General features: G+C 42.4%; 2 protein-coding genes across 6 annotated transcripts in view; both read left to right on the plus strand.

The window, feature by feature from the left end:
• Med1 (mediator complex subunit 1) overlaps positions 1-17,590 on the plus strand; it is a 42,150-nt gene extending 24,560 nt beyond the window's left edge. Inside the window, exons 10-18 of one of the 5 annotated variants that reach the window (XM_060386807.1) lie at positions 660-749; positions 3,014-3,125; positions 4,071-4,195; positions 4,689-4,807; positions 6,447-6,648; positions 8,964-9,059; positions 9,166-9,271; positions 11,298-14,602; positions 14,879-17,590. In XM_060386807.1, coding sequence (XP_060242790.1) covers positions 660-749; positions 3,014-3,125; positions 4,071-4,195; positions 4,689-4,807; positions 6,447-6,648; positions 8,964-9,059; positions 9,166-9,271; positions 11,298-14,535 — 4,088 coding nt within the window. In that variant the 3' untranslated portion in view covers positions 14,536-14,602; positions 14,879-17,590. Of the gene's footprint in view, positions 1-659; positions 750-3,013; positions 3,126-4,070; positions 4,196-4,688; positions 4,808-6,446; positions 6,649-8,963; positions 9,060-9,165; positions 9,272-11,297; positions 14,603-14,878 lie in introns of those variants that run through there. The other 4 variants (XM_060386808.1, XM_060386809.1, XM_060386811.1 and 1 more) reach the window with 4 other exon arrangements.
• A 1,360-nt stretch (positions 17,591-18,950) lies between these two features.
• Positions 18,951-19,528, plus strand: part of Fbxl20 (F-box and leucine rich repeat protein 20) — a 69,662-nt gene continuing 69,084 nt past the window's right edge. Inside the window, exon 1 of the mRNA XM_021646823.2 lies at positions 18,951-19,434. Coding sequence (XP_021502498.1) covers positions 19,387-19,434 — 48 coding nt within the window. The 5' untranslated portion in view covers positions 18,951-19,386. The remainder of the gene's footprint in view (positions 19,435-19,528) is intronic.

The raw sequence follows: 19,528 nt of genomic DNA on the forward strand, positions 1-19,528 counted from the left end.
TTTTTTAAATGAAGATGGACATTTTGTTTGTATAGATGTCTGTGCATGCTGTTACTGTAGAGGTCAGAGGAGGGCATTTAATCCCCTGGAGCTCAAATTACATATAGATGCTTGTGAGCCACCTTATGGGTTCTCTGTGCTCTTAACTGGTGAGCCTCCTCTCCAGCTCCAGATTCTGGGTTTTATGCAGTGCTGGGGCTCAAACCCAGGGCTCAGGTTTGGTCAGCAAATACTCTGTCAACTGAATTAAATTTTAACCCACTCCTTTTTTTTTTTTTTTTTTTTTTTTTTTTTTTTTTTGTTAAGATTTAATCAGGCTTTCTCTCTTCCAAGGTGGTTTTTTTGAACTCACTATATAACAGCTTGGCATTCCTCCTGTAATCTTAGACTAGTGTGAGCCACCACACTAAATATTTGTGTGTGTGTATGTGTCTTTGTGTAGAAGTATTGGGAAAAGTATGAGGGATATTAACATTCTCCAGTGAGCTATCCCTAGCCTTTTCTTTTAGTCTGAGATAAGGTTTCATATAGTCAAGACTCCTTAGCTTGTTGTCCCTTCCAAGTGATGAGATTATAGGTGAATACCACCACAAATGGTATGAATGCTTGTTTAAATGTATAATTTATTAATAAAGATGCCATAATTAATATTATGATAGGTCATTTAATGAATCTGAAATACTATGCCTCTCCTTCTGACTTGCTGGATGATAAGACTGCATCACCTATCATTTTGCATGAAAAGAACGGTAAGTGTTGCTTTGGTTTTTTTTTTCTTGTGCCTTGAGACAGATCTCTTTCTGTATCTTATGCCATCCTTCAACTCACTATGTAACGCAGGCTGCCTCTCAGACTTATAGTGTAGTGATCAGACATACCACTTTAGCCTTCCAAGAACTGAAATTATAGGTATGAAATACTGTTCCCAGCTAGATGTGGTTTTTGAGACAGGGTGACCTCAACTGGCTATATACTTCAGGGTGACATCTGCCTCTTAATTGGAATACACCAGGTTTCTCTGATGTGTTGAAAATATTTGTAAAGTTGAATGCCCAGCCTTCTTCACCAATATTTATAATTTGGTGTTCATACATTCATTTGGCTTTTCGAGACAGGGTTTGTCTAAGTAGCCTTGGCTGTCCTGTACTTGCTTTATTGATCAGGCTGCTCTCAAACTCAGAGCAATCTGTGTTTTAGTCCCATTACTTAATCCCAAAGTAATGTGATTAAGGTGTGCCATGCCTGGGGCAATATTTCTTAATGAATTTCCTATCTCTATATTGTGTACCAGATACAACACATACCTCATATATCCATATCCATACATATGTACACATATTATATGTCTCACACACACATATATATATGTGTATCTAAGCATATAAAAAAGGGAAAGAAGACTGGGTTTGGTGGACATGCCAGCAATGAGGATGATCAGGCAGAAAAACCTGAGTTGAAGGCCAATTTAAGCTATGTCGTAACACTCTCTTGGTGATCAAACAAAGCAATAAGGAGGTAAATAAGTAAGTAAATAAGAAAATAAGGCTGGTGAGATGGCTCAGAGGTTAAGAGTACTTACTAGCTGCTCTTCCAGAGGTCCTGAGTTCAATTCCCAGCAACCACATGTGACTCATGACCATCTATAATGAGATCTGGTGCCCTCTTCTGGCGTGCAGGTGTACATGCAGGCAGAGCACTGTATATGTAATAAATTAATCTGTAAGATTAGATAGATAGGCAGAGAGATGGATGGATGGATGTTACTAAAACTGCAGTAATCAGTGGCACTTTGGATTTTAACTTCTTGTTTTTGGTATTTTGAGGTAGGACATCATGTAGCCCCAGCTGGGGGGTGGGGAAGGGCAGGGCAGAAGGAGTCAACTGGCCTCAGACTTGTAATTTAACTACTAATGAGCTTGTGGCTTCTGTTTCTCTTAGTGTCTGGGTGGCACCACCACACCAGGCTTTTGTCTGGACTAATACAGGAAAAGAGCAGAACTAGTCCAGTACTTTATTTGACCTAGTATAACTTCAGTCATAGTCTCTATAAACCCATTCAACTGGGCTTGGGGGCACAGGCCTATAATCCCAGCACTGGCGGCAGCAGAGGCAGTGGGTCTCTGTGAATTTGAGGCCAGCCTGATCAACTAGGATAGTCGAAGACAGCCCGGGCTGCGCAGAAAGCAAAACAAAACAAAAGCTCATTTAAGTATATTGTGAGGTTGTGAGTGAAAGTAAATAGTGATAGTGAGCTCTTTAGAAACCCCCCACCTTGTGCTACATTGTTTTAATCATTAGCAGAAAGAAATACTGATTTCCTGTGGAAGGGTAGCATGAACTTATAAGCTTGTAGCCTTTTTTTGTTTTGGTTGGGTTTTGTTTTCGTTTTAAAGCTGGACATGAACTGATGAAGAGTGCATGGAGTGCTTCCTGGCTTGTTCCTTCTTCATTTTAATTTCACGTGTTTTGCCCGAATGTATGTCTGTATGAGCCTGTCAGATCTCCTGGAACAGACAGCTGTGAGCTGCCATGTGGTTGCTGGGAATTGCACTCAGGACCTCTGGAAGAGCAGCCAGTGCTCTTAACTGCTGAGCCATCTCTCCAGCCCCAGCTCATAGCTTTTCTAAATTTTGTAGTAATTAGAGTATCTAGATTAGTTGTGAATGATAATCCCAGGTTTTTGGTTTCTTTTTTTTTTTTTTTTAAACATTTTTGTTCTTGGTATTTTGGTTCTTTTGAAAAATAAGATCTAGCCCCTTAGGCTGGCGGCAGACTCACTCCATAGCCTCTGTGGGTCCTGAAGTTGTGGAGCTTTCCTCTGGCTTTTTTTTTTTTTCCTTGTGTTTTTTTTTCTGTTTTTGAGACTCAGATCCATATTCCCTCCTCATTCTCTAGAACGCTGTGTTTACAGACACAGGGCCACCATTCTTGTCTATTGTTTTTTCTTTTATTGTGATCTTTGTAATATTTATTATAAGGAACAGTTTGTTTGTTTTTCTTTTTGTGTTCCCAGTTCCTCGATCTTTGGGCATGAATGCATCAGTGACAATTGAAGGAACCTCTGCTATGTACAAACTCCCAATTGCCCCTTTAATTATGGGGTCACATCCAGCTGACAACAAATGGTAAGTTAAATGACATTTCAAAGTAGGGAAGGCCATTGTTTCAGCCTCCAGCCCAGTGGGAAACATACTTTGTTTTTTTTCTCTTACTTGGATTTTTTAGATGTTGCCCTTCTGCGTCTATCCACGAATTCCTGAAATCTATTTGAATGTTATTTGGTATCTACGTTGGAAGAGCGTCTTGTGTACCGTGTTTTTAGATGTTAATTTTATATTTACTGCAACACATCTGTTCACAGAACACATACTTTTACAAGTCTGTTTTTAATTGATTTAGTTTTTAAATTCTGTGCGTGTGTGTTTTGCCTACATTTATGTTTGTGCCTGATGCTTTCAGAGACCAAAAGAGACCATCAGATACCCTGGGGCTGGAGTTACAGATGGTATAAGCTGCCGTGTGGGTGCAGGGAATTGCTTACGGCCCTTTAGAATATCAGATAGTATTCATCACCGAGCTCTGTCAGCATCTCCTATAGACCACATTCTTAGCTCTGAATAAGTTAATTGGATTTTTTTGTTTGTTTTTTTACTGTTTTTTCAAGACAAGGTTTCTTTCTGTAGCCTTGGCTGTCCTGGACTGCTTTGTGCACCAAGCTGGTGTACAAATTCACATCAATAGGCCTGCCTCTGCCTCCCTGAGGGCTGGGATTAAAGGCATGCGCCACCACACTCTGCAAGTTATTGGGAGTTTGCTTTTGGCTTTTGGTACTGGGGATGGAACCTAGGGCTACACATGAGAAGCATGTACCTCACACTGAGCTAGACCTGAGCCCCTTTATAAATTTTTATTAAATACTTCATAATTAACAAGATAATTTGGAAATTGTGGTAAGAATAGTAGAAAAGCAAGCTTTTGATAGACTTTATGGGTCTATCTAATATACATGTCTTAAGAAAAGGTGTTCATGGTTTTCAAAATAGAAAATTTTCCCCTTTTTTTTTTTGAAGGACCCCTTCTTTCTCTGCAGTAACTAGTGCCAACAGTGTTGATCTTCCCGCCTGTTTCTTCTTGAAATTTCCCCAGCCAATTCCAGTATCTAAAGCATTTGTTCAGAAACTGCAAAACTGCACAGGTAAGCTCTGTGTTTTTAGAATATTTGCCAGACCTTAATATAGGTAGGTGTTACCCATTAAGATAAAACTTATTTGTTATAAATATAATGGGAAACTTCAGATTATCGTAAACAACTTGAAGTCCTTTAGCCCTAGAAGTACTGATGAATAAGTACAGTTAGGTAAATACGAGTAAATATTTTGTAAGTACTTGTTGAATATATGGGTGAATAAATAGAAAAGCCATAAAAGGAAAATGGATCTCTATTTTGATCTTTTTAAGATTATTTACTTTATGTATACAGTGCTCTGTCTGCATGTACACCTGCAGGCCAGAAGAGGGCACCAGATGTTATTATAGATGGTTATGAGCCACCATATGGTTGCCGGGTATTGAACTCAGGACCTCTGGAAGAACAGACAGTGCTCTTAAACTGCTGAGCCATCTCTCCAGCCCAATTATTTTGATCTTAGTGTGATCATTATAATCAGTCCTTTTTTTATTCCCCCCAGGAATCCCATTGTTTGACACTCCACCGACTTACATGCCCCTCTATGAACTCATCACTCAATTTGAGCTGTCGAAAGATCCTGACCCCCTACCCTTGAATCACAACATGCGATTTTATGCTGTAAGTAGCCCTGTTGATCTGGAACAATATTGGTTCTTTATAGCACTACTGAGGTCTGATAGCTTTCTTTTAAATTACTTAATCATCCACAGTTAGGGAAAAATAGTCATCTGAAATGTACTGAAGCAAAAGGAAATGAGATTTTGAGTTAAGCAACCATGTACATTTCTGTACGTATCTATTTACTTAGGTTCATATGTATCATTGGTTTGCCTGTAAATATATACACCACATGCATGTCTGGGGTCTGAGGACGTAAGATCGTCACCTAAACTGGGATTATAGGCACTTGTGAGTGACCGTGTGGGTGCTGGGAACTGACCCTGAGTCTTCTGGAAGAGCAGGTGGCTATTGACCAAGGAGTATTCTCTCTTTTCCTCTTCCTTTTTTTTTTTTTTTTCTGGGTAGGTTCTCGTGTAACCCAGGCTGGCATTGAACTTAGCAGAGGGCGATCTTATGCCAGACTAGACAGTTATGACTGTGCATGCTGAGAAACTTCAGAGAAAGCAGGACTGGTAGCACATGGCACTTGGGAGGTAGAGGCTTAAGGATTGCCTTGTTTTAGAGGCCAAGAGGCTAACTTGGGCTATGTAGCAAAACCTTTTCTCAAAAAAAAAAAAAAAAAAAAAAAAACAAAACCAAAAATCTAAAGTTTTATCAGAATTGAAAAATTTTTAATGCCATGTTGAGCTTTTAGAAGGTTAAAAGATACAGTTTTTTGAGGGCATGCTGTCATAAACCTTTAATCCTGCTACACAGGAGGCAGATACAGGTGGATCTTTGTGAGTTCTAGGCTGGCCTGGTTTACAGAGAAAGTTCCAGGACAGCCAGGGTTACACAGAGAAATCCTGTCTCGGGGAGAGGAAAAAAAAAAAAAAAAAAAAAACAAACAAAAACTTCTGTGGCCAAGTGTGAACAGTAAGATCCTGTCTTAGAAGGGGAGATTTTTTTTTTCTTTTTAATCTACTATTTTTGTGTCTATGAGTGTTTTCCCTGCACTTAAGTGTACTACATTTGTGCATCCATGAAGGCCAGAAGAGGGTGTCAGATTCCCTTGGAATTTGGGTTACAGACTGTGTGAGCTGCCATTAGGATAAGTGTTGGGACTGGAACCTATGTTGTCTGAAAGAGCAGCAAAAGCTCTTAACTGCTAAGCTATCTGTCTCTTCAGCCCCAGCCCACTTAAGAGCTAGAATGAGAAAGGCTTTCATCTGGGCTTGAATTTCATGTGAATGTTTAAGTTTATACAACATAGAAGCTCTCCAGTTCTAGCTAGATTATAACTATATAGGATGTTTTATTTAAAATACACTTTTGTAATTCTTTAGGAAACACTAGAGTAAATTTCTGAGGTGATTGTGTGTGTGTGTGTGTGTGTGTGTGTGTGTGTGTGTGTTATACTAGAAATCCTCCTTACTAGTAAATTCAGAAACAGATACCTTTAGGTAAAGGAGTAAGTTGTTAGCATTTGTAATATCAGTTACTGACACAGTTCTGTGTGGATAAGCGAAGTTTACTACTTTCGACACTCTGGTGTACCATTTTCCCCCTTAGTATTCCTCCCATCCCCTCCAGGACAGTCTGCGACTTGGTGCCGTGGTAAGTAAATGTCATTCTCTTATGTTCTTCTTTTTACTAGGCTCTTCCAGGCCAGCAGCACTGCTATTTCCTCAATAAGGATGCTCCTCTTCCAGATGGTCAGAGCCTGCAGGGAACGCTGGTCAGCAAAATCACCTTTCAGCACCCTGGCCGAGTTCCTCTTATCTTGAATATGATCAGACACCAAGTGGCCTATAACACCCTTATTGGAAGCTGTGTCAAAAGAACTATTTTAAAAGAAGGTACTCAGTTTCTTTTTGATAAAGTTACTGGAGTATTAGTATTGACTTGTGCAGTGGCTCTTAACTTTAATAGTTCTGAGATACCGATATAGCTTTAAAGATTACAGATGTTTTATTTCCACACCTAGAGCAAAAGAATTAGAATGTCAGTGTAAACAATTGGGAATTCAATTCAGTCACCACAAATTATTTTGATGGAAATAAGTTGTTATAATTGGCATTTAAAATAAAAGCCACTGTCACTGTTTGTATGTGAGAAAGACCTTTTCTAATGTTTTCTTGTTTATTTTCAAAAATTTTTTCTTGTTTTGTTTTTATTCTTGAGAGGAGCACATTTTGCAGCCAGGCTTGCCTTAAACTCACTGTGTTCTCCAGTGGGAAATTGAAGTGATCATCCTGCTTCAGTCTTTCATGGGTTAAGATTAAGATCTATATCACCACACCTGCCCATTTGTTTTAAATAGTAACATCACAGGTTTCTTTACTTTTTTGTTTTGCTGTACTGAGATAGCTGGTGTCTTTTTCTTTTGTGTTTCAAAACAGGGTTTCTCTGTGCAGTTTTGGCTTTCCTGGACTCTCTTGGTAGACCAGGCTGGGTTCCAACTCACTGTGATCCACCTGCCTCCACCTCCCTGAGTGCTGAGATGAAAGTTCTGAGCCACTGCCTGGTTAATAGATGGTTTCCTGATACTAAAGCTTAGGTTGTTTTCAGTGCTAGATCTAGTCCTTAGTATGCCACCCCACCCCCATTCTTTGGGGAATTTAGTCATATAACTTTAAAAATCTAAGACCTATGATCATTTCTTTCTGGATTCTAAATGGATGTTTTTCTAACAATTGGTTACTTGAAGCTTTCATGTAAATTTTGGCTACTTTAGTTGATCAGTTAATTTTTTACCTTGGTCACATAGCATTCTAGTGATGGCTATCTAGTGTTAGATATGTTATCAGTAGAGCTGTAGGCAAAAAGAAACAGGAACTGCTTTAGACAGTTTTGTTTTGAGATAGGCACTCAGGTACCCAGACAAGCTTGAACTGGCTGTGCAGTTAAAGCAGCTCTTCAACTCCTTATCCTCCAAGTGTTGGGATTATGGGTGTGTACTACCATTTTCATTTAAAAGTAAGAATTTAAAAAAAAAAATTCTGTGTGTGTGTGATATGTATGAGTGGGTAGTTTAGCCTGTGCCACTAGAATGTTTGACTTAAGAACCAGATTTTCTGGTATGGTGGTGCATGCTTTTAATCCCAGCACTTTGCAGGCAGAAGTAGGTGGAACTGTGAGCTATATAGAGAAACCCTGTCTCAAAATAAAAGTAACAATTAAAAAAAAAGAAAGAATGAAAGAAACAGGCTAAAGTTATAGTTTGTAGGTATATTTGCCTCCCATTGGTGAGACTGTGGGATCAGTTGTCAGCATTATAAAGCCAAATCTATAACAATAACTAAAACAAATCTCTAATGGCAGGATTATATGCATCTGCTGTACTTGTGTTTGTATGTGTGCATTGTCTTTTGTTTGAGATAAGGTCTTACTGTATACCCCTGGCTGGCCCAGAACTTGCTATATAGACTAGGCTGGTCTCAGCCTCACAGAGGTCCATCCACTCTGCCTCCCAAGTGCTGAAATGAAAGGTGTGTACCACCATGCCCAGCTGAATGTATCATTTTATATTGTAGTCCTTCCCTCTCTGCTTACCAGGCTATGTGCTGCATAGGATTACAGATATTTAGATAGCTTAATAGAAAGTGGGTTTTATTCTGGCTAAGGCTGTATGTGACTTTAATCCTGGCACCAGGAAGCAAAGGCCGATAGATCTAGATCTACATAGTGAGCCTGGGCTCTGTGGTGAAACTCTATCAGAAAACAACCAAAAACAACCAACCAAGAAAAGTAAATTTTATGATAATATTATTGGATGGCTTCTTGTCAGATGCAATGGAAGCATGCTAATTGAGAGCTGGGCATGGTGCTGAGTACCTGGAACTCAGTGCTAGAGAGGCTTAGATGAGAGGACTTGGGGTAGCCTGAGCTATACAGCAAGACCATAAATTACAGAATGAAACAAAAACCAAAAATCTTTTCTTGGCCATTTTTGGCCTCAGAGTTCATTCTCAAAGCAGTTTGTTTACTAATTGTTTTTAAGATTGTTTTTAAATGTTTTATTGATTTTATATACGTGAGTGTTTCCCTGCCTGTGTATGTGTGTACCTTGAGTGCAGTGGTGGTCACCTGGCTATTTATTGTCCATATAAAGACAATTATGTGTTTGTTTAATGTCATAAGTGTAGTGATGATCTTTTCTCTTGCTTTTCAGATTCTCCTGGCCTCCTCCAGTTTGAAGTGTGTCCTCTGTCAGAGTCCCGCTTCAGTGTGTCTTTTCAGCACCCTGTGAATGACTCCCTTGTGTGTGGTGAGTTGTGTGGCTGGCAAAGCTCTCTCTTGGGATGCTGTGTCTTTTCTTTAAAAATGAGAACCCGGGTGTATCACCAGTGTCTCCTCTACATCTTGTCTTTCAGTGGTGATGGATGTGCAGGACTCGGCACATGTGAGCTGTAAACTCTACAAGGGGCTGTCGGATGCTCTGATCTGTACTGATGACTTCATCGCCAAAGTTGTTCAAAGGTAGCGGTAGCCCTTTTCCATAAGAATTCTGCTAAGACTTGTACAAAATGTGTGTGCCTTTATTTGCTTATTTGTGGTTTTTTTCAAGATAGGGTTTCTCTGGCTGTCCTGGAAGACTCTGTAGATCAGGCTCTGTAGATCAGGCTAGCTTTCGAACTCAGGTCTGCCTGCCTCTGCCTCCCCAGTCCTGGGAATAAAGATGTGCACTCCTATGCCCAACTGTATGCTTTTGTTTTTTTAACATGAGTTAAAAGTAAAAGAGAAAGTTTGCCATCGTTTGAATTCACTGCTTTATGCTTTGAGTTAATAAAATGTGAATTTTGTTTGTTATTTAAATATTACTATGAAAGCAGTACAGATATGGCTGGTAATTTCAAGCCTTGTTATACTTTTAAAGTGAGAGAGAGCTCACTTTCTTATTAAAGATGTGATCTCACTATTGCTGACTTAGAAGCACTTGCTGTTTAGATCAGGTGGGCCTTGAATTCAAAGATTGATCTGCCTCTGCCTTGTGAGTGCTGATGAGAGGGTAGGCATCACTATGCCCTGCCTAAATTATTGTTTTCTTTAACCTGTCCTCTTCTTTCACATGGCAGTGAGTGGGAAGTTAACATTTAAACCAGTGAGCTTCCTGGAAACATTAAAAATTTTGAAATTTTTCTTTCTAAAGTAGGGAGCTGATGGCCCATTTTTTAAAAAATAAATTTTATCTATTTAAGGTTTTTAAAACCTTTTTCGATCTTTTGTTAATTTCACATTATGTACCCTAATTCAACTCATCTCCCCATCCCTCCATATCCACCCTCCACCCATACAACCCTGCCCCCAAAGAAAACAAAACAGAAAAAGAGAGAAAAGGCATCTCGCTGAGGAAGCTCTGGTGTGTCACACAAACACCCTTTTGCCCAAATAGTTTTATTCACAAATGGCTCTTGCAGTGAGCCGTTGGTCTGGTGTGAAGCCTCTGTGTTTTGCTATACTATCAATACTGAATCTTCAGATACCCTGCTGTTGCCCTGTGTCATGGAGGTCCTGCAGCTTTGGATCTGCAGGATCAGCCCTTACTTAAGTTTTGAGACAGGGCCTCCAAGATGACCATGAAAATGTAACCAAGAATGACCTTGAGCTCCCAGTCATCAGTGCTTTCATTAGAGGCATGGGCCACTCCACTTTGTTTATTTGGTGCTGGGGAGGAAATCCAGGGCTGTGGCAAGCTAGGCAAGCACTGTGACAGCTGAGCCACATCCTCAGCCTCAAAATAGATTTTAATAAATTGTCAATAATTTATTGGAACACTGCTGTTCATTTTACATATCTGCAGCTTTTAAGCAAAAATGTCAAAATCTTTAAGACACACCATTTATAGTTAACAATGCCCAAAATATCATTATTGGCTCAGAACAAAATTTGCTGACATACATAGTAAAGCAAAATTTCAAAAGTATGTTTATAGTCTAAACTTACCCAGAAGTTAGTACTATGCTTTAAGATAAGCAGTACTGCATATCAGCAACACAACTTTGCATAAGAGTGACTTTCGGTGTTATAATAGTCAGGCTCTATTTTAGTGGTTTTATATTTATTACCTGTGATCATGTGAAGCCCCCCAAAAGGAAGATATTTTCTTACTAAGTTCCATTATCACTACATTTCTTTCCCTTGTTTCTTCCATGTTTTTCATTTTGAGACTGTAGTCCAAACACACAGTTCTTGTGATACCCATGCGTAAGGACTTTCTTTTAGTTTAGTGTAAAATGTTTTCAGATTCTGGTTTGGTTTCATAAGCAATTAATAATTTCCTGATGTGTTGAATTTCTCTTTAGAATCAATATACCCAAAGCTTTGGCATTTGATAAATTACTCTTATTTTGCAGATTACTTGCCTTATGTGAAAACTGCTAACTGCAAGCTTAAGAGGCTTTTCTAAATCACAGACCAAAGTAGAGCTCTTTGTTCCAAATAAATGTTAGAATCTTTCATCAGCCAGAGAGGTGTTAACTTAGCTTTTTTTCCTCCTATCTTACAGATGTATGTCCATCCCTGTGACGATGAGGGCTATTCGGAGGAAGGCTGAAACCATACAGGCTGACACGCCAGCACTGTCCCTCATTGCAGAGACAGTTGAAGACATGGTGAAAAAGAACCTGCCCCCGGCTAGCAGCCCAGGGTATGGCATGACCACAGGCAACAACCCAATGAGTGGTACCACTACACCAACCAACACCTTTCCGGGGGGTCCCATTACCACCTTGTTTAATATGAGCATGAGCATCAAAGATCGGCATGAGTCGGTGGGCCATGGGGAGGACTTCAGCAAGGTGTCTCAGAACCCAATTCTTACCAGTTTGTTGCAAATCACAGGGAACGGGGGGTCTACCATTGGCTCGAGTCCGACCCCTCCTCATCACACGCCGCCACCTGTCTCTTCGATGGCCGGCAACACCAAGAACCACCCGATGCTCATGAACCTTCTTAAAGATAACCCTGCCCAGGATTTCTCAACCCTTTATGGAAGCAGCCCTTTAGAAAGGCAGAACTCCTCTTCCGGATCACCCCGGATGGAAATGTGCTCAGGGAGCAACAAGACCAAGAAGAAGAAGTCATCAAGAGTACCACCTGACAAACCCAAGCACCAGACTGAAGATGATTTTCAGAGGGAGCTCTTTTCAATGGATGTCGACTCACAGAACCCTATGTTTGATGTCAGCATGACGGCTGATGCGCTGGATACACCTCATATCACTCCAGCTCCAAGCCAGTGTAGTACCCCCCCAACAACTTATCCACAACCAGTACCTCACCCCCAACCCAGTATTCAAAGGATGGTCCGACTATCCAGTTCAGACAGCATTGGCCCAGATGTAACGGATATCCTTTCCGACATTGCAGAAGAAGCCTCAAAGCTTCCCAGCACTAGTGACGATTGCCCGCCCATTGGCACCCCTGTTGGAGATTCTTCAAGTTCTGGGCATTCTCAGAGTGCCCTCTTTGACTCTGATGTCTTTCAAACTAATAATAGTGAAAACCCCTACACGGATCCAGCCGACCTCATTGCGGATGCCACTGGGAGCCCTAGTAGTGACTCTCCTAGCAATCAGCTCTTCCCCGATGGAGTGGATTTCAACCCTGACTTGTTGAACAGCCAAAGCCAAAGTGGTTTTGGAGAAGAATATTTTGATGAAAGTAGTCAAAGTGGAGATAATGATGATTTCAAAGGTTTTGCATCTCAGGCACTAAATACTTTGGGGATGCCAATCCTTGGAGGTGATAATGGGGAGTCAAAATTTAAGGGTGGCAGCCAAGCTGACACAGTTGACTTCAGTATTATATCAGTAGCTGGTAAGGCTTTGGGTCCTACAGATCTTATAGAGCATCACAGTGGTAGTCAGAGTCCTTTATTGACCACTGGAGAATTAGGGAAAGAAAAAACTCAGAAGAGGCTAAAAGAAGGCAATGGCACTGGTTCCAGCAGTGTGTCAGGCCCAGGGTTAGACAGTAAGCCTGGCAAGCGCAGCCGCACTCCTTCCAATGATGGTAAGAGCAAAGATAAGCCTCCAAAGCGGAAGAAGGCAGACACTGAGGGAAAGTCTCCATCTCACAGTTCTAATAGGCCTTTCACCCCACCTACCAGTACAGGTGGCTCCAAATCTCCAGGCAGTTCAGGAAGATCTCAGACTCCCCCAGGTGTTGCCACACCACCCATCCCGAAAATCACTATTCAGATCCCTAAAGGGACAGTGATGGTAGGCAAGCCTTCCTCCCATAGTCAGTATACCAGCAGCGGTTCTGTGTCTTCCTCTGGCAGCAAAAGCCACCATAGTCATTCTTCCTCCTCCTCCTCCTCTGCTTCCACCTCAGGCAAGATGAAAAGCAGTAAATCAGAAGGCTCGTCAAGTTCCAAGCTAAGTGGCAGTCTGTATTCTAGCCAAGGGTCTTCTGGATCCAGCCAGTCCAAAAATTCATCTCAGACTGGGGGGAAGCCAGGCTCCTCTCCCATTACCAAACATGGACTGAGCAGTGGTTCTAGTAGCACCAAGATGAAACCTCAAGGCAAGCCATCATCACTTATGAACCCTTCTATAAGTAAACCAAACATATCCCCTTCTCATTCAAGGCCTCCTGGAGGCTCAGATAAGCTTGCCTCTCCAATGAAGCCTGTTCCTGGGACTCCCCCATCCTCCAAAGCCAAATCCCCTATCAGTTCAGGTTCTGGTGGTTCTCATATGTCAGGAACTAGTTCAAGCTCTGGTATGAAGTCATCTTCAGGCTCAGGATCCTCAGGCTCATTGTCTCAGAAAACTCCCCCAGCATCTAATTCCTGTACACCATCTTCCTCCTCATTTTCCTCAAGTGGTTCTTCCATGTCATCCTCTCAGAATCAGCATGGCAGTTCCAAAGGGAAATCTCCCAGTAGAAATAAGAAGCCTTCCTTGACAGCTGTCATAGATAAACTAAAGCATGGGGTTGTAACCAGTGGGCCTGGGGGGGAGGACCCAATGGACAGTCAGATGGGAGTAAGCACAAACTCTTCTAGCCATCCTATGTCCTCCAAACATAACATGTCAGGGGGGGAGTTCCAGAGCAAGCGTGAGAAAAGCGATAAAGACAAATCAAAGGTTTCTACTGCTGGAGGATCAGTGGATTCCTCTAAGAAGACCTCAGAGTCAAAAAGTGTGGGGAGCACAGGTGTTGCTAAAATTATCATCAGCAAGCACGACGGGGGCTCCCCGAGCATTAAAGCCAAAGTGACCCTGCAGAAACCCGGGGAAAGTAGTGCAGAAGGGCTCAGGCCACAGATCGCCTCTTCAAAAAGCTACGGTTCTCCACTGATAAGTGGTTCCACTCCAAAGCATGAACGGGGTTCTCCCAGCCACAGTAAGTCACCAGCATATACACCCCAGAATGTGGACAGTGAAAGTGAGTCAGGGTCCTCCATAGCAGAGAAATCCTACCAGAACAGTCCCAGCTCAGATGATGGTGTCCGGCCACTTCCAGAATACAGCACAGAGAAGCATAAGAAGCACAAAAAGGAAAAGAAGAAAGTAAAAGACAAAGACAGAGACCGAGACAAAGACAGAGACAAGAAAAAGTCTCACAGCATCAAGCCAGAGAATTGGTCTAAATCTCCCATTTCATCTGATCAGACATTGTCTATGACAAATAATCCAATCTTACCTGCAGACAGGCCTTCTAGGCTCAGCCCTGACTTTATGATTGGGGAGGAAGATGATGATCTTATGGATGTGGCCCTGATTGGCAACTAACCTTATTTTCTAAATTATGTCCAGAGAAGAAACTAATGATGCATTTACATGTAAACCAACACAAGGGGTGAGTCAGGCCTGATGTGTGCTTAAGAATCTTAACAGGCATGGCCTCTATACCAAGCTGGGTACATTCATGAAAGCATATCTAGACCCTACAACAGGGACCATGGGGTTGGTTGTTCAACAACAAGTCATATTTCTTTGCCAGAAAGAAATGTTAAAAAAAACTACTTGCTTAAGAAAGGGAGGGGGTGGTGGGAAAGGGTATAGAGAGGGAAGGGTGGGGAAACTGCTGTGGGAAATATTCATATATATTTTTTCTCCCCTTTTCCATTTTCAGGACATGCTTTAAACTCATTTTAGTGCATGTATTTGAAGGGCTGGGCAGAAAATGAAAAAAGCAATACATTCCTTGATGCGTTCGCATGAAGGTTGTTCACCTTTGGTAGTTGTCCATTTGAAGCATGGGCAAAGGAAGGACTTTGGCAGTTTTGGACACTTAAAGCAATGTTTGGTGTCTGTTTCTTAGGAGTGATTGGGGGAGGGAAAATTATTTTAGCTATTTATTTGTAATATTTTAATCTTTAATGTTTGTTTTTATGCAATGTTTGTTCCTAAATCTATGAAGGGTATGGTTCATAGTGATAGGAGGCAGGACGGGCAAGGTTTGCTTGGTGGTGGGGAGCTTGCTGCTCTTGCAGGTGCTGCAGCAGCACGCCCACAGAGGCTAACCAGAGCCTGTCTCTGGAGTTAAATAGAAAAACCAAAACTATTATCTTTGGAGGTTTTTCACAGGGTTCAGACATCATAGGAATATTAGAAGTGACCTCCCTATGCAGTTAAAGACTTACCTTTTTTCATTAAAAAGGAAGGGTGGCTTTTTGGGGTATAAATATGTTTTCAGATTCTATACCCAATGGTATAAAAACCATTACAGAATTAATAGTTCTCCTAGTTCCACAATGTGCCAAAAGTCTACATCCCAGCGTTTTGTTCGCAGGAGAGCTAATGCCATTCCTAAGAGCTGGACTCGCATTTCTCTCATCATAAGAAAGAGTTCAGACTTAAATGCTCCACTGTATGCTCCCCGAGATAAAGTTTTTTGTTTTTTTGTTTTTGTTTTTTTTTAAAAAAAAAAAGCAGCCATAGTTCACTTAAAACAATTTCAAGCTCACTTGACTTAAGTAGGGGCCTGGAATGCTAAGTGAGCATGAAGATAAACCTTGCTACTGTGTAGCACACAATTGGACCTTTTTGGAGAAACAGGTCTGAGTCTGGATTCTGAGGGACATCAAAAGAAGCCCTTCTCATAAATGTAGAAATCCAGGAGACCATTTTGAGTGCAACCGAAGTTCTCAGTATTTGGAGGGTCCTCTCAAAAATCTGCGGCCTTACTTTGATTTTGCCACCTGCACTGTGCCATTCCTGATGATTCCGTTCAGGATCTGTATCAGCGGGATGGGGCATAATCCCAGCACAACTCTACTGGATTACAAAAAGGAAAAAAAAAAAAGCCAGGTGATTCATGTTTGTACGTGTTATAAGTGGAGTGACTTCATCAGATACGGACGATTTCAGTATCCAACACTCTGCAGGTTGGAGTTAGCATAGACTTGGAAAATCTACTGTGGCTTTCTTTCCTGACTGTTTCTGTTTCCTTTGGTGTTCTCCCTTTTCTGATCATCGGTTCTCAACAACTCTGCCATGTCTGTGTCCCAAGGCAATAAATAGGAAACAAAACATTGCAAAGCGGAGCAAGAAAGGTTACGTGTCACCCTGCCAGAGCCCAGTGTCTTAGGTGACATGAGTGCTGGGTGATAGTGGAGTGCTTTCTCTTTTGCTGACACAGAAGCCGTACGTTGTCTCAGATACACAGCTGGGTTGGAGTTCTCAGAAGTTTGCCACCTGGTTCTGAATCCTATGCTCTTAGTTTCTGCAGGAAGAGTTAAAGTTATATGGTGTTTCAGTTTGTTCTGGGTGGGGACAGTCTCCTGGGGAAATGTACTGCATAGTATAAGGGGCTCAGTCCCCCCAAGCAGAGCCAACAAATACCAAAATGAGTAAACTGGGAAGCTTTTTCTCTCTTTCTGTCTTCATCCCAGATCAAAGAATCCCGAGTTAGGATCTGGATGAAGGATAAGCCCCTGAATTGTCGATGGGCACGCCCCACCCAATGACCCAGCATCTGAACTTGCTTAACAGGGAGCCGGGCTAAACTGCTTCACCCTGCCTGGGAACCAGGGAGCACTGCATTTCTCCACAGGGTGGAGGAGAAGAGGCAGCATAAGCCACACCCAGGACGCCTCCCTCCCATCCAGGTGTACAGTCTCCTGTTTCAAAAGACGGCAAGGACATGAAGTCAACTGCTACCCATTTGCTGCTGCTGGAGTTTATGTATTTTTAGTTTGACCTGATTCTTCTGTCTTTTGGCTTCATGTTAAGGGTCTCTGGACAAAATCTGCTCTGATGTACAATATTTCAGATTCAAATTCAGTGTATCTTAAAACAAGTGTTTTCAAGGTGAGGAAGGGGACCTGATGTAATTGCCAAAGCCAGCTTGAAGTTGATGACTCTTGAATCGGATTTTCCTTTTGTCAGGCCACTAGCAATATCATGAATTTTCAGAAGAGCCAGTGAGTCACATAGTATCCACATTGATCACAGCAGATGTCAGTATAGAAAACATTCAGGATCCCTGGGTAATCATATATTCTATTGTATATTCATCTTTGGCCCTGCCCCCCAACTCTTTGTCTTGAAGTTAATTTTTGGAGGGGCAGGAAGTATTATCTTAGAAACTAGGTTGGGAAACATGTTCAGCTCTAGAGCTGAGATTTAAATTTTGAGTTTAAAAATGTACATCAGGAGCAGTGGGAAGGGTCTTTTCTTTAAAAGTATTTCTAATTTGATTTTCTGTGTATGGCTGTTCTGTAAATATTTTTTTTCTCATTTTTTTGAAAGTAGACAAAAATCTGTGGGATTTTTTCCCCCTAAAACAATACAAAAATAAAACTTTCTTTACACACAAATAAAATTTCTTTGATAAAAAGTATTATGTCTCTGTGTAGGTTTTTGTTGTTTGTGGTTTTGGGTTGTTTGGTTAAAGACAGGTTCTCACTATGCATCCCTGGCTGTCCTGAAATTGACTATGTAGACCAGGCCAGACTGTTTTTGAGAGGAGGTTTAACTCTGTGTAGCTAAGCCTGGCCTTGAACTCTTTAGCTTGTCTTCCCTCCCCCTGTACTGGATTTATGGGATTTTGTTTGTGATTTGTATCTTTGTGACAGTGTCTCTTAGCCAGCCCAGTATGATCCTGAACTCAAGCATTCCTTAACGCCCCTGCCTCCAGACTGTTGGGGTTACAGGTGCGAATGATCACCATAAAACTTTATCCTCTGAATATTTTCATTTATTGATCCTGTCAAAAATCCTAATTAGAAACCAACAGCTTCCCTGAGTACTATTCTAAATGGGTTCTCAGCAATGCAAAGTTGGTAGCACCATGCCACGGGTTTTATTTTTGTCTTTACAGTTTTGTCTCTGTGCCCGCTTTCTCACTTTTTCCTGATTTTTGCAGCTGTTACACATTCTTGCTGGGAGAAAACAGCTTTTGGAGGCCACTGATCTTTGCAGTTTTTCACAGGCTGAAGCAAATGCTTAAAAGCATGTGGGACTCAGTGAGAATGTAACGTGTGGACCTAGGTTTTTGTGGGCCCAAGAACTGTGTTATTTGAAGCTAGTGTGTTTAGGAATGCTGCTTTAAGTGGGGGAGGGAAAAGTTTGGCCAGATGTGGTACAAATAAATGCCTTTAATGCTGGAATTGGGGACACAGAGTCGAGGACAGCCAGTTTCAGGAAAGCCAGGGCTATGCAAACTCTGTCTCAAAATAGAAAAAAGAATAGAAAGTACTTTTAAGGACAAAATGTAATCTAAAATTTTTTTTAAAAAAAATTTTAAAGGTTTGCAGCACTTGGGGTTGGGGATTTAGCTCAGTTATAGAGCGCTAGGGAAGCGCAAGGCCCAGTGTTTGGTCCTCAGCTCTGGGGGGAAAAAAAGTTTGCAGCACTTTTTGCTCTTAAATATTCACCTTGGTCGGGTTCTGATTAAAACTAGCTATAAAGGCTCTGAGGACAAACTGCTTTGAGTATACAATCAGAAGCAGAATTGTGCCCTAATTGAGGATGGCTGGGATTCATGACTTTAATATTTCAGGCTTGTTTCTCTTTGAAGGAACAATTTCACTCTCGGTTGTTTCATAATTCGTGGAAAACAGGTTATAGATTTAGGAGTCTTGAAAGCTGGAGCTCGCATAAATAATAAGATGACACACACCAGCCTCCATGCTAGGAGCCTAAGCCAATGAAAGTCACAGTTTGGTGTGGGCAAACGCCCCCGCCTACTCGCTCCTCCACGCTTGTTTCTCCCGCCGAAATGGCGTCAGGCTGAAGCTCTCACCAAGCAGGGCCCTGATTGGAGCGTGGGCAGCCACCTCAGCCCATTGGGCGCCAGCGGCCGGAGGGGCGGGGAAGCCGAGGGCCCCCGCGCCCGGCCGGCCCCCACCCCCACCGCCGCGGGCCCCTCCCCCGGCCCAAGCAGTGGGTGCCCGGCTGGGGCACTGCACCCCCCGACCCCCGGGTGCAATCCCCGCCGCCAGCCGCTGTGCAGAGCCGGCCGCCGGGCCCGCCCCTCGGCGCCTCCCGGAGCCCGGCCGAGAGAGGCGGCCGCCCCGCCGCGGTCCCTCCAGGCCTCCCCGCAGCACCCCGGAATGCAATTCACCGGGGCGGGGGAGGAGGCGGCGGCGGCGGCGGCGCTGCCCCAACCTAGAGACGTCTAGAAAGACGGGGAAAATGGCTCCGAGCAGGGACCGCCTGCTGCACTTTGGGTTCAAGGCGACAGTGAGTGACAGAGGACGGGGGTGGGGGGGAGGGGGGGCCAGCTCGGGCCGCCGGGCAAGCGGCCAGGTCAGGGCTGGGGGCCGCTGGGCCGGAC

Source organism: Meriones unguiculatus, chromosome 7, assembly GCF_030254825.1.
Source record: "Meriones unguiculatus strain TT.TT164.6M chromosome 7, Bangor_MerUng_6.1, whole genome shotgun sequence".
Classification (NCBI taxonomy): domain Eukaryota; kingdom Metazoa; phylum Chordata; class Mammalia; order Rodentia; family Muridae; genus Meriones; species Meriones unguiculatus.